The following is a 27,535-nucleotide window of genomic DNA, read 5'->3' as shown; positions in this document are numbered from 1 at the left end:
GGGCGTCCGGGAGCCCCGGGAGAGGCGCGAGGGCGTGGCCGCGGGTCTCACGTTGCAGCCGGGGGCTCCCGCGCGCGCTCGGGGCCAGAGGAGCGGCCCGCCCGCCCGGAGGAGCGCAAGCCCCGCTGCTCTGCCTTCCCCGGAGCCGAGCGAGGGAAGCCTCCCGCGCCGGGCTGCGAGGCGCGCTCGGGGCGCGCGGACCGTGTGCCTCCCCGGGCCCCTGGTCCCCGGACTCCCTCCGGGGCCGGGAACTGCGTGTCCCCAAGCCGCTCTTGCAGCCGGAGCCGGCGGGGCGCGCCCTCCCGGGCCGAGGCGCGATGAAGAGGCGCGAGGAGGGCTGAGCGCGCAGCGCGCGCGGCCAGGGTCCCTGGGCTCGGGCCCACGCCCCGTCTCCCCGGGGTGGGGCAGGGCAGGGTGGGGGTGGGCCGAGGCGTGGACTCGGGGACGCGAATAAAAGGGAGCCGGCTCGCCGCGCCGAGCTGGGAAGCCTCGCCGCCTCGCCCCCGGCCCGGGAAGGGCATGGCCCCGGCGGACCCCCGGCGGTGACTCGCGCGCCCCGGCCCCGCGGAGGCTCAGGGCGCCCCGCTCCCGTGCGTCGCGGCTTCCGAACGACAGGTGAGGACCAAGGTCAGCCTGGGCGCCCGGGGGGCGCGCGCTCTGCTGCAGGGGTGGACTTGGGGGTTGGCCAAGGGCAAGGCTGCGCAGGGGACAAATGGCACTGTCCGTGGCTCCGGGGCCCAGGGGCCAGCTCTCTCTTGCGGGAGGATCCCCGACTCCCTTCCCCCTTGCCTCCTTGCACCTAAGCATCCCTGGTTTCCAGGGAGGCGCCCATGGGACCCCCAAGTGAAAGCGAGTGCGCCCTGCGTTGGAGGCGCCAGCAGAGCTCGGCGCCCAAGTCCCCCCTCCTCTTCCTCTGGAAAGGGGGAGTCCCTCGGCCTGCTGGGGCGAAGCAGACATTGCAGAGGTCACCATCCGGGAGAGCCGGCTCCTGGTGTGCGGGGCTCCAGCAGCGCGTACCTCCAGGGGCCCCCCCGAGCTGCGTTCCGGGGAAAGCCCATATTTTCCTTGGAGCGGCGCTGGAAGTGGGCCAGGGCGCAGTGCCGCCGCGCCAGCCAGTCCCCCCCGCCCCCCCGCCCCACTCCGCCGCGCGCCGGCCCCGGAGGCCCTGGGCGCTCAGGGCGCCTCCCCGCGCCACGCCTGGGGCGCGCGCTCCCGGGGTCCCGGGAACCAAGGCTGCGGAGGAGGCGTCGCCACTCCCGGGCCCCGGGCCATCCTCCGGCGGCACAGCGCGCGTTCCCGGGCCGAGGCCAAGCGCGCGGGCGGCCGGGGAGGCTGCAGGAACCCGCTGGCTCCCGAGCGCAGAGCTGGAGCTGAGCCTCCCTCTGCAAGGGCCTCCTGCCCGGACGCGCAGCAACCAGAGAAGACGCGCGCGGGCTTTAGGGCACCATCTATTTCGAGGTAAAAGACTGGAAAGCTCTGGGTTTGGGATGCCCCCAGCGTGTGAGCGCCTGGGTTTTATATCAGCGCTTAGCGCTGCCCCCGGGGCGGGCCCAAGTTTCTGGGCCGCGCGCTTTGCTTTCCAGGTGCGTTCCTATTTTCAAGTCCACTTCATTCAGGAGATGACAAACACGTAAGATGATGAGGTGATGGCCAGTGCGTGGAAAAAAAAAAAAAAAAGTAGATACATGACCACTGGTATTCTAAACGAATGGTGCAGCCCCAATTATGTGAAATATCGGAGCATTTCCATTTTTGTGTGTATGACTGCACTGATCGGTTCTCTTTGCCTGAACCTACGTCATCGGGGAACTCCTTTCCTCCTCCTTTAAGGTCAGATTTTAACAAACTGCGTCCCCGATGAACAGCCGTGCTGCACCATTGCAACCCTGTGGCTCTTGCTAGCAAAAATTAAGAATAGTACAAACCCACGGATAATGGGATACGCTTGGGTTTAGCAAACGCGAAGCCTTTAAACGCTTCCAGAAGATACACTGAATACGTAAAGAAGGTCATTATAAAGGGGAATACTCGTAATAATGACCCTCTTGAGAAGCTTTGTGTTTTTTCTCTTTTTAATTCAAATATGTAGAGTATATAATAGCTCGGAATTGACATCGGAGGTGGACACGGAGTATTTTAATTACTAGAGAAGTTTTGTTTTTTTCTTTTTTAAATTCAAATACGTACGGTGTATAAAGGCTCAGAATTAACATCAGAGGCACATAGTCATTTTAATTGCTTTATTTTAAACATCGATGTCTCTCCTTTTTCTCTCATGTGCATACAAATGCTACGTGAATACGCGTGTACGAACACACATGTATGCATTTTGGTGCGTGCCGGTGTGTCTGTTCCATACCCTCGCTCTCCGCGCAGGGAGACTTCCAAATCGTAGTGTCCGAGTCGGCCATTCCGATCCCATTCTACAGAAGGATCAAGCTTCGCCCGGAAAGATCAGAAAAACAAGTTTCGAGCTTCTTGGCTCAGAAATGTTGTGTCCCTAAAGGATACCGCACGACGGCTTGGGAAGCTCCACACCACCAGCTTCCCAGTGGTGCATTTGCAGAGCTCGTCCCTGCACGCTTGAAGCCACGTTCGCCCAACATAAGTGTTACCTGGCCATAAACGGATATCACTTTGTGCTTCCCCGACAGGTGTCCAGGGATGAGGCACCCCGACAAGATGCCAACGCGGGCGCACTGGCGAGCACTGTCCGTGGTGCTGATTCTGCTCTGGGGACATCCACGACCCGCGCTCTCCTGTCCTCACCCTTGCGCCTGCTACGTTCCTAGCGAGGTCCACTGCACGTTTCGCTCCTTGGCTTCTGTGCCCGCTGGGATTTCTAAACATGTGGAAAGAATCAATTTGGGGTTTGTACCACATTCTTACTGAACGATTTCAGCCTCTTTGCTTGCGTGTTTGTTTTTTCTTTGAACGTATATGTGCATTGACGTCAGTGCAAAGGCCTATTTCTTTCCGTGTCGCTCTATCTAGCGATGCATACGGCCATATGGGCAGAATGGAGGGAGATGGATTTTTTTTTTTTTGAGGGTGATGGATTCTAACGATACTACGTGCGGTCCTTTGGGGGCAATTACCTGAATGTATCCATCAACTGCAACCACTATCATCAGCCTTAATAACCGAGCATCCCGAACAACTTCAGTGTGTCGAGAGATTTCCCTTGATAACCATCGTTTACTACATATTAATTACAAATGTATCAGACAGCATGTAGATAGATAAGTACTACTCAGACTTCAGAAGCCATTAAACATAATTTTAAAATAAATTGGACATTTCTGACATTCTACGTTAACTGGAGGTTGTGATTGTGAACCTTGGGGGAAATAAAAGAGTTCTTGCAGATTTTGCCTCTTTAAAAATACGACTCAGAAGATACACTGAAAACGCATTTTTAACTATTTTTAGTTAGTATTTGTATTTTGGCTATTTGTCAAAATAGTTTGACAAGTATTTTGACTATTTTTAAAGAGGCATTTTTGTGCAGCATCTAAGATAGAATTTTTATATTTTAAATTTTTGTTTCATTCACATGAGCGCTTCCTATACATGCATATTAGTTGCTATGAATTATAGGTACTCACGTGCAACCTTATAAACAATTATTTGAATTTCCCCAGGAGAATACATGAGCCATTTTCTATGATCTACAACACAATGAAAATAATTTAAGATTTGATGACTGGCCGCTGATGGGACATTTTAGTAAAATGCAATGGCCAAACCTGAGTCAATGAGCACATAATTATACATGTGCCTGCACATCTTAGAGCGCAGAATTTAAAAAAAAAAAAAAAGATCTTCTTGCATTTGTAAAGGCCACTAGGAGTAGAAGAAGACAATGGGAAGTAAAGACGGTACGATAGGAAGTTCCCTAATCTAAGGGAGTGGATCATTCCCTAGTTTTCTCCATAAAGTCTTGAGAGACCTTATGATTTGATTATCTGAAAATCCAACCACAATGAGGATAGCTGAGTAGGGGAAACCGTTCGTCTTTGCCAGAAGAGGGGATATTAATACTTAACCCAATTTCCCTTTTACAAACTTACAGTTTAATTAGGACACATCGCCCGCCGAATGGGAGAGAGGAAAGGAAGATCGTCTCCCACCGGTTTGAATCAGGGTAGGATGCGCCGTGCTAGTGGTGCATTTGCAGAGCTCGCCCCTGATTCCTCTCGTTTCTTGCACCTCCGTGCAAGGTGTGCAAAATGGTTCTGTCTCGGGGCCGTTGTTGCTCTCGTGAACCACCGTCAGGGTATTGTCCCGTACTGCCTGACCCCTTGGCAGAGCACAGAGTCGGAGGTAGTATCACAGAGGCCTTTGTGGCATCCCCGAGGAAAGTGTGAAAATGGGGGAGGTGAAGGAGAACGGTTTTCTGCTGGCTTCCGGCCTAGAAGGCACCAATGTGCCACCTGTTGCATGTTGAGGGTCTGGGGTGTCCGTGTTTTCCCTACTGGCCGTCAGGTTGGAGTGCACGGTGGAGAAGATGCCACATGCCTCCTGACTATGTGGTGGCTTTATACTTGGCCACACCAGTAGACGGTGGCTCATCAAGCTGTCTGTACCTCACTTAGAATTTCTGTGCTGTTTTCCCTCCACTCGTCTTTACGTTGAAACAGTTCACGCAGGTGCAACAATTTCTGAGTCAGAACTTACTTTCTGCTGGTTGCATTTTTAAGCAACGTTAAGTGGTAAAGACAACGAATTAGGGTCTCCCCAGATTTTTGCCACTGGAATAGAACACAGATATCAAGATCTTCTCTTTTCCTATCGGTGGCAGTAGTATTTTGAGACGTCATTGCATCACATAAAAAAAAAAAAAAAAAGGAAAACGGTTAAGGAAGAGCTTCCCGGCACCAACATATGTTACTTGCATCTGCCTTAATTGGTAACATGAGTCAATATGGCATGTTTTCATTTCCATCAATAAGACCACTCATATCTCAGCACTTTCTCTGAAAATCGGTCTCAAACTAGATTAATGAGACTGTCATCGTGCATGTTGTTGGTGGGGGGAGGGAAGAAAGAACGGGAATGTCTATACAGATCGGACTCAGGGTCTGATTTGTCTTCTAGTCATCTGGAAGGAGTAGGAAACTCTCAAAGAATGAGGGATTATTGGCAAGGCACTAATGAAATCTTTCATTCCCACACAGATGTTTTCAGGGTCCTCAGCATGGAAGGAGAGAGATCCGCTGTTTCCTGTTTGCACAGCCCTAGAGCTTTTGCAAAAATTGCTTTCCAAGTATTTTCGAGTAAACAAACAACAACAAAAGAATCATCCACTTAGCGTCATATTTATAGATCTTTAAAGAATCCGTCCCCCTGATGAAAAGACTAGCTTTCACGACCTCTTTCTAAGTCTCCCCAAAGCCCACAGGGCCCTTTTTAATTTTAAAATTCGTTTTGCAATACTAACCCGTATCGGTGAAGGCGTCTTGCGTGTATTTGTGATATACTAGAAAGCATTTCACTTGAGACGTTATGTAGTCGCTGTCAATCAGGACATGATGCAAAGGGGGGTGTGGGGGGGTGATCGTGTTGCGCAACTGACCTCCGTGCAGAGTCCTTTCAGTCTCTTCCCTGAGCCCCACAGATTTCCCCACGCCCCTGCTGGATTCTAGATGGGCGCACAGGGATTCATCCCTACGCTTCGGGTCCTCAGAGGAAAGAAAATGCACCAAATTGATACAGTAAGACAGATTCCTGACCCGGTATCTTCCCCATCCAGGACTGGGGGCCGATTTATGCAGGCGTGAGGGAGTCCAAACAGTGCTGTCCCCCTGACCTCAAACACATGCCTTCCCTGCACCTTCTCCACCTTGGCACCCACCGTTATGGTTGAATGGCCAGTTGGAAGTGACAATTTTTCGGTGACAAAGACACATAACACTAGTGAGCATAACGCACACTCTGAGACCAAAAAGTGCCAAAGAAGAGCAACATCTTTCTGACTTGTTCTAGACATTGAGCCTTTGACTCTCACCTCTTCTGTCCTAAGACCTGCCTCCTCTTTCTGGCCTTTCTGTTCTTCTTACCTCCAGGGTCATCTCCGGTGATTATACTTACTCCCTCTACATGCAGTAGAGCATTTGTCACTTTCACACATATCTTAGTTTTTGTCACTCTTTTTCTTAAAACCTTCCAATCATTTCCCGTTGACGTTGGAACAACTGAAACACGCTCCTTCCCACACCCTCCCAGCTCCTAGGCTGCCTGGTTCCTGCTAACCCCACCTACCTCTCCTGATACCATCCTCCTGCTTGTTTACTGTTTCCAGGCAGACCCCAGGCACCAAGAAATGGGAAGAAGTTCAGATTCGGCCATCCATTCCCTGAGAGCTTCACCATCCCAGATAGATTTCATTGTAGAATCCTAAACAGTAAGTGACGGAGGCCACGTGTCAGGTCATAGACCATCCCATCTAGGGTTAGACTGTAGTTTTCAACTTCAGTCTACTTGGTATTTGGGGTGCTATTTCCATTTTGCTTAGGACAGTTCCTTGTTGTGGGGGCTGTCCTGTTTGGATGGTGTTGAGTAGCATTCTTGACCTCTTCCTATGAGATGCCAGTAGCACCTTCCCCCTCTTCCAGTTGTGATTGCCAAAAATGACCCCAGATATTGTCAAATGTCCCATGGGGACAAGACTGCCTCCCCCCATTCAGACCACTACCATAGATAGATGATAGATAGATAGATAGATAGATAGATAGATAGATAGATAGATAATGGATGGATGAATGGATAGACAGATGATGGATGGATGGATGGATAGATAGATGATAGATGGATAGACTGATGGGCAGGTAGATACATTATGGATGGATGATTGGATGGATAGATTAGGGATGGACAGATGGATAGATAGATAATAGATGGATAGACTGATGGGTAGGTAGATAGATTATGGATGGATGAATGATGGATAGATAGACTATGGATGGATAGATTGTGGTAGGTAGATACATTATGGATGGATGACTGCATACATAGACAGATGATAGATGGACAGAGGGATAGACAGATGATAGATGGATAGACTGATGGGTAGGTAGATAGACTATGGATGGATAGATTGTGGTAGGTAGATACATTATGGATGGATGACTGCATGCATAGACAGATGATAGATGGACAGAGCGATAGACAGATGATAGATGGATAGACTGATGGGTAGGTAGATAGATGGTGGATGGATGGATGATGGATGGGTGGATGATGGATGGGTGGATGAATAGACCAACAGACAGAGTCTCTTCTGCTTGGACAGTTTCCAAATCTCAATATTAGGGGCTGAGTCGCTCATTGCGGGAGGCTGTCCTGTGCATTGTAGGGTATTTAACAGCACCCTTGGTCTCTAGCCACCAGATGCCACTAACACTCCCCCCCCCAGTTGTGACACCCAAACATCGTGCAGAAGCTGTCCATATAATCCAGAAGAGGGAACCTCTGTGTACAGTTGTCTGTTGATTCCATAAGTTAAATGACCAAAAGGAGTCGGGATTACATTTTTTTTTTTTGCTCTGGGAGATTGTATTTCTTGGAATTTATAGCTGAAAGGTGATGCTTCCTAAAGCCGGCTCTTAGAGGAGTGATTCCCCACATCTTGATTTCAGATTAGGGGTCTGGGTTCAGTCACATTTGTGTTTATGAGAAAATTGGACCTGGCAGCCTGTGCTGTAGGTATGAGCACTTCACCTGCATTTGTCTACAGGATCTGTTTCCTTTTATCTAGACGGTAGGGAGAAGTCAGCCTAGATGTGTTGTATTTCTGCAGAAACAGTGGCACAAAGTAACCGCCCTCCAATATAGGAGTTTTCACTCATTTCATCTTTACCATTGTTGATGCAAAAACAAAACCCAAAAACATGCCAGAATGTTTAGAAATAATTCAGGGAATCCATCAGAAATGGCCACTGGTCATTGTGAAATAGCCTTTGTCCAGTTCAGGAATATTTGCTGGGTACTTTGACTAGGAATCTGCTAATAGAGCTAGAGGCAATTTTAGACAAATCAGTGGGATTTAGATTCTAGCGGAAGCTGGTCCAGTTGGCCCTTCCTTGGAAAGGTGCACAGGAAAGCGTCAGTAATGATGAATGACACGAGGGTCATTGGCTGCAGAGAATTAGCACGAATGCAAAGAAACAGGCAAGTTGGGAAGTAGCTTTGTATTATCACAGAACAAGAGAGAGGAGGGGCTCGGCTCCGGGCTCTCAAGGACCCAACGAGAGAGCTAACCGCCCAACACCAACACCATGTTTTCAGCTTTCCTTTGGACCCTGGAAATGGACATGGGCACAAACCATCAACTGTGCTTTGGGAACGGCACCGGTAGACCTCAGAGTCAACATTTTGCTAAATTGTTCCTAGGCAGGCTGCAGAATCTGCCCCATATGGGGTTTAAGCATTCACTGTTTCTTATTCTTTTTTTTTTTTTTTTTTTTTTTTAGATTTAATAGTATACAGGCTTTGTCAGAAACCTCGTTTGCGGGACTGACCAAGTTGGAGCTACTTATGATTCATGGCAACGACATCCCCAGCATCCCCGACGGGGCTTTAAGAGACCTCAGCTCCCTCCAGGTAAACCCTGTGCTTTTACGAGCATCGGTAATTGCGGCCTGTACGATCATTAATGAATAGTGGGAAGTGATACAATGCTCCCTAACGATTAATAAAATTGCCATTTTTTTTTTTTAGGTTAAAAACCGGCTTAATGTCATTATTTCCCTGCCCTTTGTTGTAGTTTCCATGTCTGTTTGTGGCTTTCTAAATTACTCACAGGACTTTCTGCTCCATCCCCTGTCTTTCTAGGTTTTCAAGATCAGCTACAATAAACTGCGGGTAATCACGGGACAGACCCTGCAGGGGCTCTGGAGCTTAATGAGGCTGCATATGGACCATAACAAGATCGAATTTATCCACCCACAAGCTTTCAAAGGCTTAACATCCCTAAGGCTACTCCACTTAGAGGGAAACCTGCTGCACCAGCTCCACCCCGGCACGTTCTCCACGTTCACGTTTCTGGATTATTTCAGGCTCTCTACCATAAGACACCTCTACCTCGCAGACAACATGATCAGGACCCTTCCCACGGGGATGCTTCAGAACATGCCGCTTCTGGAGAATCTTTACCTGCATGGGAATCCGTGGTCGTGTGACTGCGAGATGAAGTGGTTTCTGGAATGGGATGCCAAATCCAAAGGTAAGAGGAGAGCAGAGGGAAGGAAGGTGGCTCAGAGCGGCACACCCCTTACCCTTCTGGAAAGGTTACGTTCTCTGGTGTTGAGACGTGGCTTTCTCTTGTCAAATCAGTAGGGTGGGAAACACCCGTGCAAAGTGTACAACTTAGATGTTAAGACGTCTCTGTTCCATCGTGGATGTATCCTTCAGTGAAGCGTAAAGCGGTGATCCTTTAATCAGTTGTATACAGTTGACTAGGATTGTCTTACATTGAATATCTGGAGTATTACAGGCAGCTTTGGGTTACGTGGAGGATTTTCTGTGCATCCCTGTCCTATGAGGAGGAGTTCAGGAATGCTTAGAAGAGAGAAGGCTAGCAGTGGCTATGACATGATTCTCTCAAGAACGGGGGAGAGGGATGTTCTGCAGTGATTCAGAGAACAACAACAACAACAAAAAAAAAACCAGGAGTGATGTGTAGAAGTTGCAAGACAGTAGATTTTGATTCAAAATAAGGAAGGTTTTATTTTTTTTTTTTGTCTTTCTTTTACCCTCTTCCTCGAGCCACACCTTGAACCCCAACCTCGATCCCATTGGGTTTACCATATCCCGGTTCTGTTGGCTCCCGTCCATCCTCATAGCCTCCAGCCTGGGTGGAGCTCCTTCTCTCTCTGGGCGGAGAGTCAGGTGTTTGGGGCTTTCTGGGCAGGTCTTTGCAGCCTTGGTCATGCCTCCTTCAGTTGTCTCCACACAGAGCAGTTGTCAGAACAAATTTTCAGAGGGAGCATGTGGTCCTGCCGCACCCCTGCATAAATGTCCACTGGTTTCCCATTGCTCTTGGGATGGAACGCACAGTTCTTACCAGGACTTCCTACACAACCGTGCTCCCACCTACTGCCCACCTTCTGCCACATGTGGGCCCTCCCCCTTAGTGTCTGGATGGCTCCGTTGGTTAAGCATCTGACTTCACCTCAGGTCATGATCTCGGGCTGCCCACTTGGCAGGGAGTCAACTTGTCCGTCTGCAACTCGTGCTCTCCTCTCTCTCTCTCAAACAAATAAATAAAATATTTAAAAATATTTTAAAAATCACCTTCCTTGAGAGATCTTGCTGTCCTCAATTTCTACTTAGCACCTTGGCCTGTACTCATCTACACACAACTTCCTGCACACACAACTCATGTCCCACATTCAACTCCTAGGTGATGGCCCTTTCACTGGTTCATGCCCAGTGGGAATGGAAAGAAGAGGGCAGATATCCAGAGGGCTGTAGTCTTCTCCTTTCCCCAGCTTGAGATAGTGTGGCACCATCTACTGCTATGGAAAAGGCATCTAGGTCTGGAGCAAAGAGAAAACATAATTTGGTCTTGTAAGGATCAATGAGAGGAGACTTTGTGGTTTGGAAACATCAAGCAGAAACCTGGGCGTGGAGTTCATAAGATGTGTGTGGACTGGAGAAGCACATATGGCAGCCATCACCGGATAATGGGTGGTGTTGGAAACCTACATGTGGGTGAGGCCATGGATGACGGGGCAGAGCGAGATGGAAGGGGGCCACACTCCATCGCTAATGAGTCGGTGAGCAGAGAAGGACAAAACAGAGCAAGAGGCAGAGCAGTGTCCAGATCAGGAGAACATTCTGGAACACTTGATGTCCAGGAAGCCAAGAGGAGACTGTGAATCCAAAATGTAGACGCTCCCCGAAATGAAAGATTATAGCGACAGAAACCATTATAAAAGGGAGATACGGATGTGCTTTGTGGCAAAAGCGGGTCCTTCAACCTGGAACTGATTTCCTGGGTTGCATTTCTTTGTCCAGATTCTCCTGGGCCTTTGGAGAAGGTAAGTTTGTATAATGTGTGAGAAGAGAGTTGTTTCAGAATAAGTCTTAAAAATACTTTTGAAAGTAGTTTTTTGTTATCCGTGGTCAAGTAGCTCTACAGCGGTGGTGCCTTTCCACAGTCTGTGTTGAATTGATTTAACGTCATTGGTGAAGTCACAGCAACGAGTGAAGCCTGAAATCATTATGGCCACGAGCCGAGGTGATAAAGATGCACACAAAGCCTGTCTCCTCTGGCCGTGTGCAAGACAGGCCATTCTTAGGTTCGTTAACTCATCGCATGTTTGTTTTCTTGCCTGTTTTAGGGACTCTGAAGTGTAAGAAGGACAAAGCCTACGAAGGTGGCCAGTTATGCGCCATGTGCTCTGCTCCCCAAAAATTGCACAAACAAGAGATTCACAAGCTGAAGGACATTACCTGCCTGAAGCCTTCCATCGAGTCTCCCCTGAGACAGAACCGGAGCAGCAACAGTGAGGAGGAGCAGGGACAAGAAGAGGATAGTGAGGGCCAGCTCTCCCTGGAGGGGTTCCAATTCCCCCCGTGGAACATCTCTTTGAATATGACCGACGAGCACGGGAACACGGTGAACTTGGTCTGTGACATCAAGAAGCCCATGGATGTGTACAAAATTCACTTGAACCAGACGGACCCTCAAGAGATTGATATAAATGCCACGGTTGCCCTGGACTTCGAGTGTCCGATGACACGGGAAAACTACGAGAAGCTGTGGAAACTGATCGCGTATTACAGTGAGGTCCCTGTGAAGCTGAACCAAGAACTCACGCTCAGCAAAGACCCCAAGGTCACCTACCAGTACAGGCAAGACGCCGATGACGATGCCCTTTACTACACGGGCGTCAGAGCCCACGTTCTCGCAGAACCAGAGTGGGTCATGCAGCCGTCCATAGACATCCAACTCAACCGACGTCAGAGTACGGCCAAAAAGGTGCTGCTCTCCTATTATTCCCACCATTCGTTAACGATGCCCGCCAAAGAGGCAGCACAGTCTCGGAGCAGAAGCTGGGTGATGATCGAGCCCAGCAGAGCAGTGCAAAGAGCTCAGACTGTCTTGGAAGGGAGCCCGTGCCAGCTGAGCTGCAACGTGAAGGCCTCTGAAAGTCCGTCCATCTTCTGGGTGCTCCCGGATGGGTCTGTGCTGAAAGCGCCCTTGGAGGACCAGGATGGCAGGTTCTCCATCCTCACCAGCGGCTGGCTGAGGATCAAATCAACAGAGCAGTCGGACTCGGGTTTGTACCAGTGCATTGCTCAGGTGCGGGATGAAATGGACCGGATGGTATACAGGGTCCTTGTGCAACCACCTGCCACTCAGCCATCTGATAGTCATACAATGACAATTCAGAAGAACCCAGGGGAGCCAGTGATGTTGCCTTGCAGTGCGCTGGCTATACCCGAGGCCCAGCTCAGCTGGGTTCTTCCAAACAGAAGGATAATTAATAATATGGCTAACATGTCACACGCCTACATGTTGGCCAATGGAACTCTTTCCATCCCAAAGGTCCAAGTCAGTGATGGCGGTTTCTACAGGTGCGTGGCTGTCAACCAGCAAGGGGCCGATCATTTTACTGTGGGGCTCACGGTGAATAAGAAAGGATCCGGCCGGTCATCCAAAAAGGGCAGACGCCCGGGTGGGAAGACTCTTCCCAGGGTGCCGGGAGACGTGGTGGAGGACGAAGGCGGTTCAGGCATAGGAGATGAAGAGAACGCTCCAAGGAGAGAGCTCCACACAAAGGACCAGGAGCTACTCATGAAGACAAAAGACGATGCCGTCACCGGAGGTAAGAAGACCAAGAAGGGGCGAAGAAAACTCAAACCGTGGAAGAATTCTGAAAAAGAACCAGAGACGAACATCGCGGAAGGTCGCAGAGTGTTTGAGTCCAGACGGAGGATAAATATGGCAAACAAACAGATTAATCCAGAGCATTGGGCAGATATTTTGGCCAGAGTACGTGGGAAAAACCTTCCCAAGGGAACTGAAATAGCCCAGGTGGTCAAAACCACCACTCCTCCATCCGTGAGTCCAGAAGTGACACCTCTTCTGCCTGCCGTTCCGCCTCCCGCAGTATCACCTGCACGGACCACCATCAGTGTCGAAGAAACCTCAGCAGATGCATCTCTGTTTGGTGACGAAGACCAGGGCTCCAGCACCGTGTCCTCAGCCAGGTCGGGACCGGAAAGTGGGCACGGTGGGGTGATTCTTGCTGAACCCCGAGTAACAAGCACACATCTGGAAGAATTCATTGACCACGACTTTTCTAAGAGCGAGGATACAACTCCCACTGAGGCTGGGCCACCGTGGGCTACAGCCACCACCCTGAGGGCCACGCCTCCTAAATCCTCTCCTACTGTGCAGCCCCTGGACATGGTCTACGAAGAGCAGGCCGGTGAAAGTGCAGCCACAGAGGGCTGGCCTGCAGTAGATGCTGGATCCATGGCGGAGCCCACGTCAAGCGAGTATGAGGCCCCACTGGGTGCCATCTCCTTGGCTGAGTCTGAGACCGTACCCTACGTTCCACCAGATTTGGAGGCCAACCCACAGCCAGATGAAGAGAACATGAAAGAGGTCACCTCCACTCACTTGACGCCAACTACCACTTTGTGGGGTGTTGACTCCAGGACATCCCAACCATTAGCAGGGCTCACGTTAGGGGAGCCAGATGCCCCGTCGCGAGGACATCCACGGGGACAAACAGAGGACGCCCGGCTTGGGAAAGTTGCTTTAAGCACTCAAGACAACCCACGGGTGGAAAAGGGTCCAGAGGACACTTCTGAGACACTCAGGGAAGAAGATATGCCAGAGAGAGACCCGACAGACTCCAGGAGTCCTGAAGGAATGGGAAAACGAGTCGAATCGACCACTCGGCTTGACTCTACCCCAGGAGTGGATGGCATCACTCTCTTTACACCTTCCAGGGGAACCACGCTGGGAGCTCTCCTTGACAGAGACACCCCCACAGTAGCAGCCGTGATGCCCGCGGAAAAGACCACGTCGTCTCCGGGGCTGACCACTCACCCTTCACGAAGGAGACCCAATGGGAGGAGGAGATTACGCCCTCAGAGATTCCGGAACCGCCAGAAGCAAACCCACGTGCCCACGACTTTTGCCCCAACAACGGAGGCGTTCTCTCCCCGACCTACTCGAGTACCCGAAACAAAGGCTCCAGGCCACGTGGGGAGCACACCGGCGCCGACATCTCGGGTTGACGGCACAGTTGGTGTCACCAAGCAGCCGGAGACAGAGAAGCAGGCCGAACCCATTTCCAGGGGAACCCCACGAAGGAAACACGGGAGGAGGCCGAATAAACACCGCTACTCCACTTCTACGGGGAGCCCTCCAGCCCCTGTGTCCGCGCCCGGCCCTTCCCCGGAAAATAAACGTAATCACGTCGTCGCCACTTTGGAAGCTGTACTCTTATCTACGACCGTTTCCCTGACAACCGGGGACCCACGCGGGACGGCTGCAGCGAAAGATTCTGCGACAACTGCCACGGAAAGACCGTCACCACCCAATCAATTCCAAGAGACAAGTGCCGTCAGCGATACGCCTGTATCGGAAGGAAGAGAAATGGATTATGGCGTCGCAATCACCTTAAACGGCCTTAAAACCAACAGCTCGGGCCCTGTCGCAATCACCTTAAACGGCCTTAAAACCAACAGCTCGGGCCCTGACGACTCCTTCACGAGTGCTGCATCTCCTTCTGGCTCTGAGGTGGCCACTGTGGGAGAACGTCAGGGGGAATCGGCGCCATCCGGCTTCCCAGAGACCTCACGCTGGAATCCCCCAAGCGCAGCCCAGCCTGGGAGGCTGCAGACGGACACGCCTGTTCCCAGCTCTGTGGAAACCCTTACGGACTCACCCTTTCCTACACAGTTGGAGGATGTGGGTGTTCCTGCCCAGTTTCCACCACCAGTTGCAGCCTCTACACTGTTTCCAGCAGAAGAAGTGGTTGCTTCAACCACTGTGTCGAGCCTAAGAGTAGAGCCGTCTTCAAGTGAGTCAGAAAGCCCCATCCGTGCTCAAGATCATCACGCAACCACTCCAGCTCAAGTTAGACCTCCTGCCCCCATAGCGGAGCCGGCATCCCCATCCCCGGCCACCACTCTTGTGTCCTCGGTTCAGGCGTTCACGCAGCCCACACCTCTTACTTCAAAGTCACTTCCAACATCGACCGATTCCAGGGAAAATGTTCTCTTGAACTACGTGGGGATCCCAGAGGCCAAGGCACCCCCGGTGGATAGTGAGGGAACGCAGCACGTCCTGACGCCGAATGAATTATCCACCCCTCCTTCCAACCAGGATAAATTTCACTCCGCTCCAAAGCACGAATTGGAAAAGGAAGCATTTGACGGAAAGACCCAAAACAGTCTTCCACGTGTGCCCGATGGTAAGCACCAGGGCGGGAGAGCCCCAGTCTTCCACCAGCCAGCTGGGATTCCTGCCAAACCGATCCCGCCGAGAGGGACGGCGAGGCCACCCCACGCGGCCACGGAAGGCTCCTTTAGATACGTGGTGACTTTCCATCCCCCTCGTCACTGGACCAACAAACCAGAAATAACGGCCTATCCCTCAAGGGTCTTGCCAGAGAAGAAGCACTCAACGACGCCAAGACCACCAAGTACGACGACTCCCGTTGTTCCGGCGCCTAAGCCCAAACCTGGCGTCCCCACGAAGTTTACTGACCAAGGGCCGGACCGATTCAACGCCAACTCCAAAGTATTTGGAAACAACAACATCCCGGATCTCAGAGACCCTATTGGCAAGCTTCCGAGTTCAAGAGTCCCCCATCACCCCAGTGGAAGATTCCCTTTCTTTTTCAACAGGACTCTGTCTTTCCCGCAGTTGGGAGTTACTCCGAAGCCCCAAATGCCCACGTCTCCTGCCCCCGTGATAAGAGAGAGAAAAGTCAACCCGGGTCCGTACAATAGGATACATTCCCAGAGCATCATCCACGTGGACTTTGGTCCCCCCGCTCCTCCATTGTTGCACCCTCCCCGGGCCACGGGGCCACCGTCCACAAACTCCCAGAACGCCCCTGTCGTCTACTCCACCCGGAGCTCCATCCCCTTCGTGGCATCGTCCGGCCAGCCTTCCAGAAGCTTCCATCAGAGCAGCGCAAAGCTCTTCTCTGCTGGAGGGCCCCCTGCATCCAAGTTCTGGACGGCTGGGGAAAAGCCCCAGATTATCACCAAATCTCCTCAGAGCGTGTCTGTCACCGCGGAGACAGACGCCGTGTTCCCATGTGAGGCAACGGGGAAACCCACGCCTTTCATTACCTGGACAAAGGTTTCTACAGGTGAGGCGCTTACGTGTCTGCGTTCTGACGGGGCTTGTGTAGAGGGAGCTTCCTTGAGGCTGTGACCTCAGGCAAAGCTACAGTCTGGCCTATGGACAGATGGGTGGGATGGGAGGGGACATCTGAGAGCCTGGACCCATCGGGGGACAGGAAGTAGGGAACCAGAGCTCCTACATGAGCTATATGGGATTTTATTGGGACCATGACAGCATGTCACAGGTGGTTTGCACAGGGCATGACCTAGGCCATGAATATTTCACAAAGGAGCCCCTCTTGTGTCTTCCCAGAGGAGCCCAGCACAAAGGTCGCCCATATGGGGCGGGTAGGAGGAGTGGTGGAGCCGTCCTCTTGGCCTTCCACTGGCTGCTGGACGTGAATGCATCTGGGCTTCTGGGCTCATCAGACATTGCTTTGATTGGCACCTAGAGACATGGCCGGGTTCATTTGCTGCGGTTGCCCTCACAAAGGACCACAGACTGGCGGCCTCGTAGACAGACCTACACTCTCTCCTGGTCCTGGAGGCTTGGAGTCTGAGATCCGGTGGGGCCAAGGCTGAGTCCCCCCGAGGCCTCTCTCCTGGGCCTCTCTCTTTGTGTCCTCACGTGATTGTCCCTTTGTGCATGTCTGTCTCCATCCCCTCTTCCTACATGGACACTAGTCCCCTTGGACTATAGGGCACCCCAGTGATCTCATTTTAATTTCATGATCTCTTGAAAGACCCCCCCCCCCACCTCCAAATAGTCATGTTCTGAGATCCCAGGAGATGGGACTTCAATGTATGGATTCTGGGGGGAGGACCCAACTCAGCCTATGACAAGGGTCTAGACTTGGAACTCTGGGATGCCCCAAAGGGCACCTGGTAAAGTGGTAAAAAATGACCATCTGATTTGAGCCCCAAAACAATCACCAGGTGACAGGAAAGGGCCATCTGAGCATGAAAGACCTACCTCGCCCCCTTTTCCCTTTCTTTCTCTCTCAACACGGCCACATCCTTCAGGCCTGGAGTCTGATCACAGGGTTTTTTTTTTTTTTTTTTTTCTTCTCCATTTTGATGACAGAGGAATGATTTATGCTAATAGCACTTGAGGGAACTGTGCATTTCTTAGGTTTATCTCACCAGCGTTGGAAATGCTCCAAAGTTCAGCACAGGCTCTGGGCGCAGGGGGATTACAGACTTCTTTGATCGGCTCAACATTGATGTCATATGTTTTCGTAATGATTTAATAAGGAATTTTGCTCAAAGTAGCGAATGGGGAACGCCGTGCGGCTTTCATGCTAACAGGGCCGTGCCTTGGTTTCTCTACTGGGAAATCCCGTTTGTATTAACCCGTAGGGTCTCCCCTACTTTGTGTGATCCCAGAGCACCCCAGGGCCATGCCCGTCATTTTTTGCACATCCCCACGAACCGGCGTCTCCTGCCGGAGCTTGTCAGAACCAACGGAATAGCCGGTGGTGGAAGCAGGACCCAGGAGCCCAGCTGTGTGGGAGACGAAGAGAATGCCATAACTCAGGGCTTTCCAGTTTTTAAATATGGGATTTGTTATTCAGAAAATGGTGAGCCAGCACATCAGGAAATGCCTGCCACTGAAGAACCATTTATTATTCAGTCTCCGCGAGGAGGGGACCACACAGGGAAGGACCGGCGTCTGTCGGCAGGCAGAGGGAGAGGGGAGAATGTGCACAAGAGCCTTTGTTGTGGTTTCTGAAAGAAGAAACAGGCGAGGCAGGGTGAGCAGGCTTAGGCCTGGCTGGCTCGAATAATTATTTCCGTGGGTTCTGGGGCACAAGGGTTCCCCACTTGTCTGGTACCTGCCCTGTGACTGAAGCAGGTGAGTGGTGGCCTGGGCGTGTGAGAAAAGAGGGTGGCCCTGTGAGCTCTGAATTGCTTGCTTTGCACTTAAAAGGTGAATTGTCTGCTAATTCTAGGGACTGGCTAGGCCTTGGAAGGGGCCTTCCTCCCAGCAGGGTCAGCACGACCCGGATGCCAAAGCATCAGGCACACGTGGTTAATGCAGATCGTCACGGTGGCCCAGCCCCAAGAGGATGTGACATAAAACGTAGTGGGTCTGCGGTGGGGGAGGGAGAGAGACACGTGTCCCCGGTTGTAGCAGCGCATAGTAGTAGTAGTAGTAGCGACCCGCCCTCTGTGGCTCAGGAGTGAGGCCGGGGTGCAGGCGGATGGTGGTGGCACGTCTGGGGACTGGAGGAGCTCAGTGTCTCTGTGGGTGAAGCAAACCTGCATCTGTAGGGGCTCAAGTGACAGGGAGGTCCCTGGGCACGACCTGGGTCTCACGGCCGCTTCCAGAACGTTCTACGAGCCCCGTGCTGGCTGGCTGCCCTTTGCTTGGGGGCCGCATATGCCTTGATTCTGGAATTGGGGTAAGAGTCAAAAACGGTGAAACAGAATGTTCTATTTTCTCCATATCGGACGTGCCGTCTGGTCTGTTGCTTGGGACCTAAAGGGAAGAATTCGGCCAACCAACCAATAATCCCCCTTACTGGTTTAGACGGAGACGGTGTGTTTGTGTGCAAGCTGACCGTATCTGTTCCGATTGCCAGGTGCTCTCATGACCCCGAACACCAGAGTACAACGGTTCGAGGTCCTGAAGAATGGCACGTTTGTCATCCGAAAGGTACAGGTGCAGGACCGGGGCCAGTACATGTGCACCGCCAAAAACCTGCACGGGGTGGACAGGATGGTAGTCCTGCTGTCCGTGACGGTCCAGCAGCCCCAAATCCTAGCCTCCCACTACCAGGACGTCACGGTGTACCTGGGAGACACGATCGCCATGGAGTGTCTGGCCAAGGGAACCCCAGCCCCGCAAATCTCCTGGATTTTCCCCGACCGGAGGGTGTGGCAGACGGTGTCCCCCGTGGAGGGCAGGGTCACGCTGCACGAAAACCGGACCCTGTCCATCAAAGAGGCCTCCTTCTCGGACAGAGGAGTCTACAAGTGCGTGGCCAGCAACGCGGCGGGCGCCGACAGCCTGGCCATCCGCCTCCACGTGGCGGCCCTGCCGCCCGTCATCCACCAGGAGAAGCTGGAGAACATCTCGCTGCCCCCGGGGCTCAGCATCCACATCCACTGCACCGCCAAGGCCGCGCCCCTGCCCAGCGTGCGCTGGGTGCTGTGGGATGGGACCCAGATCCGGCCGTCGCAGTTCATCAACGGGAACCTGTTCGTCTTCCCCAACGGCACGCTCTACATCCGCAACCTGGCGCCCAAGGACAGCGGCCGCTACGAATGTGTGGCCGCCAACCTGGTGGGCTCGGCGCGCAGGACCGTGCAGCTGACCGTGCAGCGGGCGGCGGCCAATGCACGCATCACGGGCACCTCCCCGCAGAGGACGGACGTGCGCTATGGGGCCACCCTGCGCCTGGACTGCAGCGCCTCGGGGGACCCCTGGCCGCGCATCCTCTGGCGGCTGCCGTCCAAGCGCATGATGGACTCGCTCTTCAGGTACGTGTCTACTCTGGCTTCGCCGTCCATCACTGCGCTCCTGCACCTGCGTCCCCTTTGGGCGCTGGGGACCGAGTCCTGGGCTATGCTGGGGCCATCCTGGGAGCCCTCTCCATGGGGCCAGGCACAGAAGGGAATGACTCTGCGTCCGGGATGGACACGAGCAGATCTGACTCCCTGTGTGTGCCGCCCCACGCGGAAGGGGCATTTCTTTTCCACCCAATGCGATCTTGCCTTTAGAAACCAGGACGGAGAAGAAACATCTGGACTTTCTCCTTCTCCTTTCCTACCCCTTCCCCTCCAAAGGGGGGAAAAAATGAACCAAAAACCTTTTCTTTTAATGGTTATATTTTATCCCTGTGTTAAGCGATAATATTAGATACAAGGGATCCCTGGGTGGCGCAGCGGTTTGGCGCCTGCCTTTGGCCCAGGGTGCGATCCTGGAGACCCGGGATCGAATCCCACATCGGGCTCCCGGTGCATGGAGCCTGCTTCTCCCTCTGCCTGTGTCTCTGCCTCTCTCTCTCTCTCTCTCTCTCTCTGTGACTATCATAAGTAAATTAAAAAAAAAAATTTAAAAAAAAAATATTAGATACAACACTTACGTTACCTTCTATGTGTGTTGTGTGATTTCGACAAAACGCATAGAAGCTGAACGGTGTGAACACAAAAAACATTTGAGGCATGAATACGGCACCAGGTTGGCACACCTAGAATTCTAACAATTTACTTTTTTGGCTGCAAAGAAAGTCCCCTTCTCATCCAGCGTCTTCAGGTCCCACGTGTGTGAACATAGAGCACTGGTTTGCAACCGTCGGGCAATGCTTGGGGGCATTTTTGGGTGACATGACTCAGGAAATGGGGGTGTCACCGGCATCCAGTGAGTGGAGACCAGGGACGCTGCTTAAAGCTGTGCAGTGCCCAGGACGCTCCGCAGCAGAGGGTCAGCCACCCCAGATGTCAGCAGTGCCCGGGCTGAGACGCTCTGACCTTGTATGAAAGACAACTGAACCGTCATCTGTCTAGCCACCCATCCATCGTTTCTGTGTATCCGTCATGTCTATCTATCCATCCATCATACTTATCTCTGTCTGTTCATCCACCCATCCATCCAATCTATGTATCCGTCCATCATATCTATCTATGTGTCTATCTATGTCTATCCATCAATCCATGGTATCTAAGTATCCCTCCATCCATCTTCCCTATCTATGCATCCTATCTATGTAGCCATCCATCTATCACATCTATTTATCCATTCATCCATATCTATCTCTATCTACCCATCCATCATATCTATGCATTCATTCATCCATCCCTCCATGCATCCATCCATCATGTCTATCCATCCACCATATCTCTCCATCCATCATATCTATCTACCTACTATCTATCTATCTATCTATCTATCTATCTATCTATGCCTATCCATCCATCCATGGTATCTGGGCATCCCTCCATCCATCCTATCTATCCATCCTATCTATGTAGCCACCATCTATCGCATCTATTTATCCATTCATCCATCATATCTATCTCTATCTACCCATCCATCCATTGTATCTATGTATCCATCTATCTGTCATATAATTTACCCATCTGTCATATCTACTCATCCATCATATCTGTGCACACATCATGTATATTTATCTATCAACACCCATCAACTATGTATCCATCCATCCATCGCATCTATGTATTCATCCATCATATCTACCTGTCATCTATCTATCTATCTATCTATCTATCTATCTATCTATGTCTATCCATCCATCCATGGTATCTAGGTATCCCTCCATCCACCCTATATGTTTATCCATGTTATCTATGTAGCCATCCATCTATCGCATCTATTTATCGATTCATCCATCATATATATCTCTATCCATCCATCCATTGTATCTATGTATCCATCTATCCATCATATAATTTACCCATCTGTCATATCTATCCATCCATCATATCTATCAACCCATCATATCTATCTCCATCCATCAACTATCTATGCATCCATCCATTGCATCTATGTATTCATCCATCATATCTATCTACCTATCATCTATCTATCTATCTATCTATCTATCTATCTATCTATCTATATATCACCTATCTATCTATCTATCTATCTATCTATCTATCTATCTATCATCTATCACCTATGTCCATCTATCCATCGATCCATCTATCCATCGATCCATCAGACATGTATGCATGTATCCATCTATTGCAGTAGTTTGCAACTAGACAGATGGAGCCTCCAGGGAACGCCCATCAATGACTGGAGACATTTTTGGTTGTCACACTAGAATGGGTGGAGGCTGCCTGTGGCATCTGGTAGGCAGAGACCAGAGATGCTACTCAGCACCCTGTGGTGCCCAAGACACCCCACCCCAGAGAGTCATCAAACCCCAGATGTCAGCAGTGCCCCAGGCTGGGAAACCATCGGCTAGATCCAAAAGAGCTAATGTCCTCAGTACGCATCTCAAGATACAGAGCAGAGACCGTGGTTGGCAAAATGAAATGAAGGAAGCATCACTGGTGCCATGATGGAGAGACTCTGGCTTATGGTGCATTTTTAGCCTCCACAGCCCGTCAGCTCAGGCAGGAATGCATGTGGACGTCGCCCCCCCCGCCGCCCCAGGATATGAGGAGGGGAGCCAGCCCTCGGGGGCTCTGTGCAGCTGCTCCTGGCCTCCCTCGTGTCTTTCCAATGCAGGAAGAAGGCAAACGTGCTTTCTCAGAGGCTGAGTGTTAACTTTAGACAGTTGGGTGGTGCCTCGTGAACCTTGCACCCTCCATCCGCAATACCACGTATGCAGTTTTCCCTGGACTATCTCCCAGCCCAGCAGATGCACTGCCATGTGCAGAAGAACTGTTTTCAGCTCTTTCTGGCATGACTCAGGCAGCGCTGAATGAACGGCAGCAAAAGAATGTGATCCCGCTACGAATGCGAGCCGTTCTGCTAGTGTCTCCCCATAAATCACAAATCGCTGTCTCTGCGGCTTCCTTCTTACTAAATTTTGTACTAATTACATTCTCAGGAAAGCGTGATTAAACAACCCATGTGAGTTCTATAAAGGAGCGGGCTCTATGCCTTGCCTACACATTGGGACTGTTTAAAAATACAGATATCAGAGCTTTTCTTGAAGCCTGATCCCCAGGGATGGGCAGGCATGTATATGTTTCTCAGTCACTCCGTGGGTCGTGATCACGACCAAGGCTGCCAGTCACCGCTTCCCAGTTCCCGAATGCTGGCAAAAATGAGCTACTGTACAGAGTTTTAGATTCTAAACTCCACGACGCATTGAAATTTCTTTGTCTGCTCCCCTCCTACTGATTTATGTTGGCCTCATTCACACTCGCAGCCAACAAAACACTTTATTTGGTCATTGTTAGTAGCTGTATTTTATTCCTAATAATCCAGTTGACTCAACCATAGGCAGACTTTTTTTTTTTTTTTTTTTTTTTGGTCGCTCTACAATACAGTTCCACACACGCTGTCCAAATAATGCAATGTTTAGGGAATATTTACGGATTCAAATGCCACCCCCACCTTCCCCCAATGCCACCATTACAAATTATGTGTAACTGAGATTTTTTTCAATCTGGACGCTCTTAAAGGAAGAACGTCTCAAGTGTTTGCACCTCTCGTTCGAAACATGAGTTTTGAAAAGCTTTTGAACCATTAACCCAGAGGTGTGTGGGCCTAGGTCCGGCGTTATCATTTCACACAGGGGAATGCAACGCCGGCTTATGGAGCTAGCTGGGGAACGTCATCCAGCTTTAGGTTCAGGGTCTAGGGAAGAAGACGTCACGTTGATGTTGCCATGTTCTGACCCAATGTTACCATTAAAAGTCCAGGAATAGGGATCCCTGGGTGGCGCAGCGGTTTGGCGCCTGTCTTTGGCCCGGGGCGCGATCCTGGAGACCCGGGATCGAATCCCACGTCGGGCTCCCGGTGCATGGAGCCTGCTTCTCCCTCTGCCTGTGTCTCTGCCTCTCTCTCTCTCTCTGTGACTATCATAAATAAATAAAAATTAAAAAAAAAAGTCCAGGAATAGCCAGGAATAACCCCAATTACACGGTGCATGGAGTAGCCCCTTGGCAGCCTCTTGCCTCGTAACGGGATATGATATAATACAGGGTTGTCAAGGGTAACCGTTGTGTCTGGAACATTTTATTCAGGAAGAACTGCACCTCTTCACGGAGTTCCCTCAGGTTCATTCTCTCCGCGGCTGTCGCATTTTACCCGATTTTATCATAACCAGACGCTGTGCCCCGACCGCCACGCGAATGCGTGATGCGCATAACACCCACGGGGACAGGGTGGAAGTCTTTGACTGCCTTTCGCTTCCTTGGGTCAGTGGCCAGGCCAGCCAAAGGTCAGACTCTACCGAGTCAGAGTTCTTATTTGAGGTAGATCAATCATTTCCGCCTGTGAACGCAGTCCCCTGCAGGCTGCAAAAGCCGCGTGACATTTTGCAGTAAGTAGCCGCCATGTGCCCAGATACGTCCCAGAACCACATGTTTTCATTTCATTCTGGTGACCTAAAGCCAGGACAGAGCATATGGGACACTGACATCCTTCTTCTTTCCTTTCCTTTTCTTTTTTCTCCCCGGTCAGCTTTGACACCAGGATCAAGGTGTTTGCCAACGGGACCCTGGTGGTGAAATCCGTCACGGACAAAGATGCGGGGGATTACCTGTGCGTTGCCCGGAATAAGGTTGGTGACGACTTTGTCATGCTCAAGGTGAATGTGGTCATGAAACCGGCCAAGATCGAGCACAAGGAGGAGAATGACCACAAGGTCTTCTACGGGGGTGACCTGAAAGTGGACTGTGTGGCCACCGGGCTTCCCAACCCTGAGATCTCCTGGAGCCTCCCAGATGGCAGCCTGGTCAACTCCTTCATGCAGTCCGACGACGGCGGCGGCCGGACCAAGCGCTACGTGGTTTTCAACAACGGGACCCTCTACTTCAACGAGGTGGGCATGCGCGAGGAAGGGGATTATACCTGCTTTGCCGAGAACCAGGTTGGCAAGGATGAGATGAGGGTGCGGGTCAAGGTGGTGTCCGAGCCCGCCGCCATCCGGAACAAGACGTACTCCATGGTGCAGGTCCCCTACGGTGACGTGGTCACCGTCGCGTGCGAAGCCAAAGGGGAGCCCACACCCAAGGTGACGTGGCTTTCTCCAACCAACCGGCTGATCCCGGCCTCCTCCGAGAAGTACCAGATATATCAGGACGGCACTCTCCTCATTCAGAAAGCCCAGCGCTCAGACAGTGGCAACTACACCTGTGTGGTCAGGAACAGCGCCGGGGAAGACAGGAAGACAGTCTGGATTCACGTCAACGTCCGGTCGCCCACCATCAACGGGAACCCCAACGCCATCACCACCGTGCGGGAGATCGCCGCGGGCGGGAGTCGCAAACTCATTGACTGCCACGCCGAAGGCATCCCCACGCCGAGAGTCTTGTGGGCCTTTCCCGAGGGCGTGGTTCTCCCGGCCCCGTACTACGGGAACCGGATCACCATCCACCGCAACGGCACGCTGGACATTCGGAGTCTCAGGAAGAGCGACTCCGTGCAGCTGGCGTGCATCGGCCGCAACGAGGGCGGGGAGGCCAGGCTCATCGTGCAGCTCACTGTCTTGGAGCCCGTGGAGAAGCCCATCTTCCACGACCCGGTCAGCGAGAAGATCACTGCCATGGCCGGCCACACCATCAGCCTCAACTGCTCGGCCGCGGGGACCCCGACGCCCACCCTGCTCTGGGTGCTCCCCAACGGGACGGAGCTCCAGAGTGGCCAGCAGCTGCAGAGGTTCTACCATAAGGGGGACGGCATGCTGCACATCAGCAGCCTCTCCTCCGTGGACGCCGGGGCTTACCGTTGCGTGGCCCGGAACTCGGCCGGCTACACGGAGAGGCTGGTGTCTCTGAAGGTGGGGCTGAAACCCGAGACGAGCAACCAGTATCACAACCTGGTGAGCATCATCAACGGGGAGACCTTGCAGCTGCACTGCATCCCTCCGGGGGGCCGGCCGGCTCGCTTGTCTTGGACGCTCCCCAACACCATGCTCTTGGAGGGCCCCCAGACACGGGGGCGCTTCTCCCTGTGGGAAAACGGGACCCTCACGGTGCGCGACGCCTCGGTGTTTGACAGGGGGACCTATGTGTGCAAGGCGGACACCGAGTACGGCCCTTCCGTCATGAACTTCCCGGTTATCGTGATAGCCTATCCTCCCCGCATCACCAGCGAGCCGACGCCCGTCATCTACACGCGGCCCGGGAACACGGTCAAGATGAACTGCATGGCCATGGGCATTCCCAAAGCAGAGATCACCTGGGACCTGCCGGACAAGTCACACCTGACGGCCGGGGCGCAGGCCCGTCTGTACGGGAACAGGTTCCTTCACCCGCAGGGCTCGCTGACCATCCAGCAGGCCACACACAGAGACGCCGGCTTCTACAAATGCACCGCCAAGAACATCCTCGGCACCGACTCAAAGACTACTTATATCCACGTCTACTGAAAACGCCGCCCGCAGCGCACGGACTCCCCGGCCATGGCTTGGGAAGCGAGGACAAAGCCCCGTTTGTAAGGAACTGCTGCAGCCGGATGGTCAGAAGCCTTGACTGACCCGTCACGGTGCACGGTGGCCACCCCCCCGCCCCCGCCCCCGCCCCGGCTGGGTTTCAGGTTCATGTTGACTTTGACCTACGCTTGTCCGTGAAGGGAAGCCATGCAGACGGGCAGGACGGTTCGGCCTCCCCGGGGACTTGTGTTCATGTTTACAGCATGTCGCCCGCTCCTGTCTGGCGTTTCACGGGGGCTGGGCACGCGCTCGTGGTGGTGTCTGTCTTGCAGACGCCACGTCTATGCCTTACCGGGCGTGTGTCGCGGACCTAAGGAGCATTCACTGAAAATCAACCGCAGACATTACCAGTGCCTTGCTACCCCGTTGAAGATGTGTCCCCTAGTTAACCTGCTGCAGTTTCTTAACACGATAGAATGTTCTAGAATGACGACCCGTCTCTCACTTCCTGCCACGTTAGAGCTCCAGCTTGCCCTACAAGGGCTTAGGACCACCGCACTGACTGATGTCTTTGCAAACGTGCAAGTTTCATACAATACAGCCACCACTTTATACGGGACTCACTTTTTTTTTATATATAATGGAACTCACTTTCTCCCTGGAACTCACTTTTTAGATAATGTCTCACATAAAGACATTTTATATTTTCTTTCCGGGCAGACGATGAGGCCAGAAAGCGAGAAGTGCTCTCTGTCTCATTAAAAATAATAAATTATTGGTCTTTACAAGACTTGGATACATGAGAGCAGGCATGGAAATACAATTGTAAAAAAAAAAAAAAAAAAAAAAAAAAGTCCTCCAAACTTCCTTGAGCACATTCAGAAACCGCTATTATATTACCTTCCCCGGCAACCCTATGGTGTGGGAGTCGGGGATATTGGATTTCCTTGTTTGTGGATTTATCTTGAGAGCTGACGTCGGGGGAGAGGGCAGGAGAGAGCTAAGCCGTGACCCTGCACAAAGCATCCAGAGCCTCCTGGAAAAGCCCGGAAACGTCTCCTCCACCCAACCCCCCATCAATGTGTGCTCATGGAAAATAACAGACATGTTCCCCCCATGACTGCTTTACTGTATTTTTAAGGTCAATATAATGTACATTTGATAATAAAATAATATTTTCCAAA

The 27,535-nt window shown here is 51.9% G+C and overlaps 1 protein-coding gene across 1 annotated transcript; it reads left to right on the top strand.

Annotated features, from left to right (window-relative positions):
- Nucleotides 1–456: 456 nt before the first annotated feature.
- MXRA5 (matrix remodeling associated 5) lies at nt 457–27,535 on the top strand. Its single transcript, XM_025984600.2, has 7 exons — nt 457–615; nt 2,655–2,870; nt 8,475–8,604; nt 8,836–9,226; nt 11,349–16,355; nt 18,915–19,815; nt 24,440–27,535. Exons 2-7 carry the CDS (start codon nt 2,665–2,667, stop codon nt 26,346–26,348), a joined length of 8,544 nt encoding a protein of 2,847 aa, XP_025840385.2. The 5' UTR covers nt 457–615; nt 2,655–2,664; the 3' UTR covers nt 26,349–27,535.

The sequence above is a fragment of the Vulpes vulpes genome, chromosome X (assembly GCF_048418805.1).
Source record: "Vulpes vulpes isolate BD-2025 chromosome X, VulVul3, whole genome shotgun sequence".
Lineage (NCBI taxonomy): Eukaryota > Metazoa > Chordata > Mammalia > Carnivora > Canidae > Vulpes > Vulpes vulpes.
The sequence above is the reverse complement of the archived record's forward strand: the minus strand, read 5'-3'. Positions and strand labels throughout refer to the sequence as shown.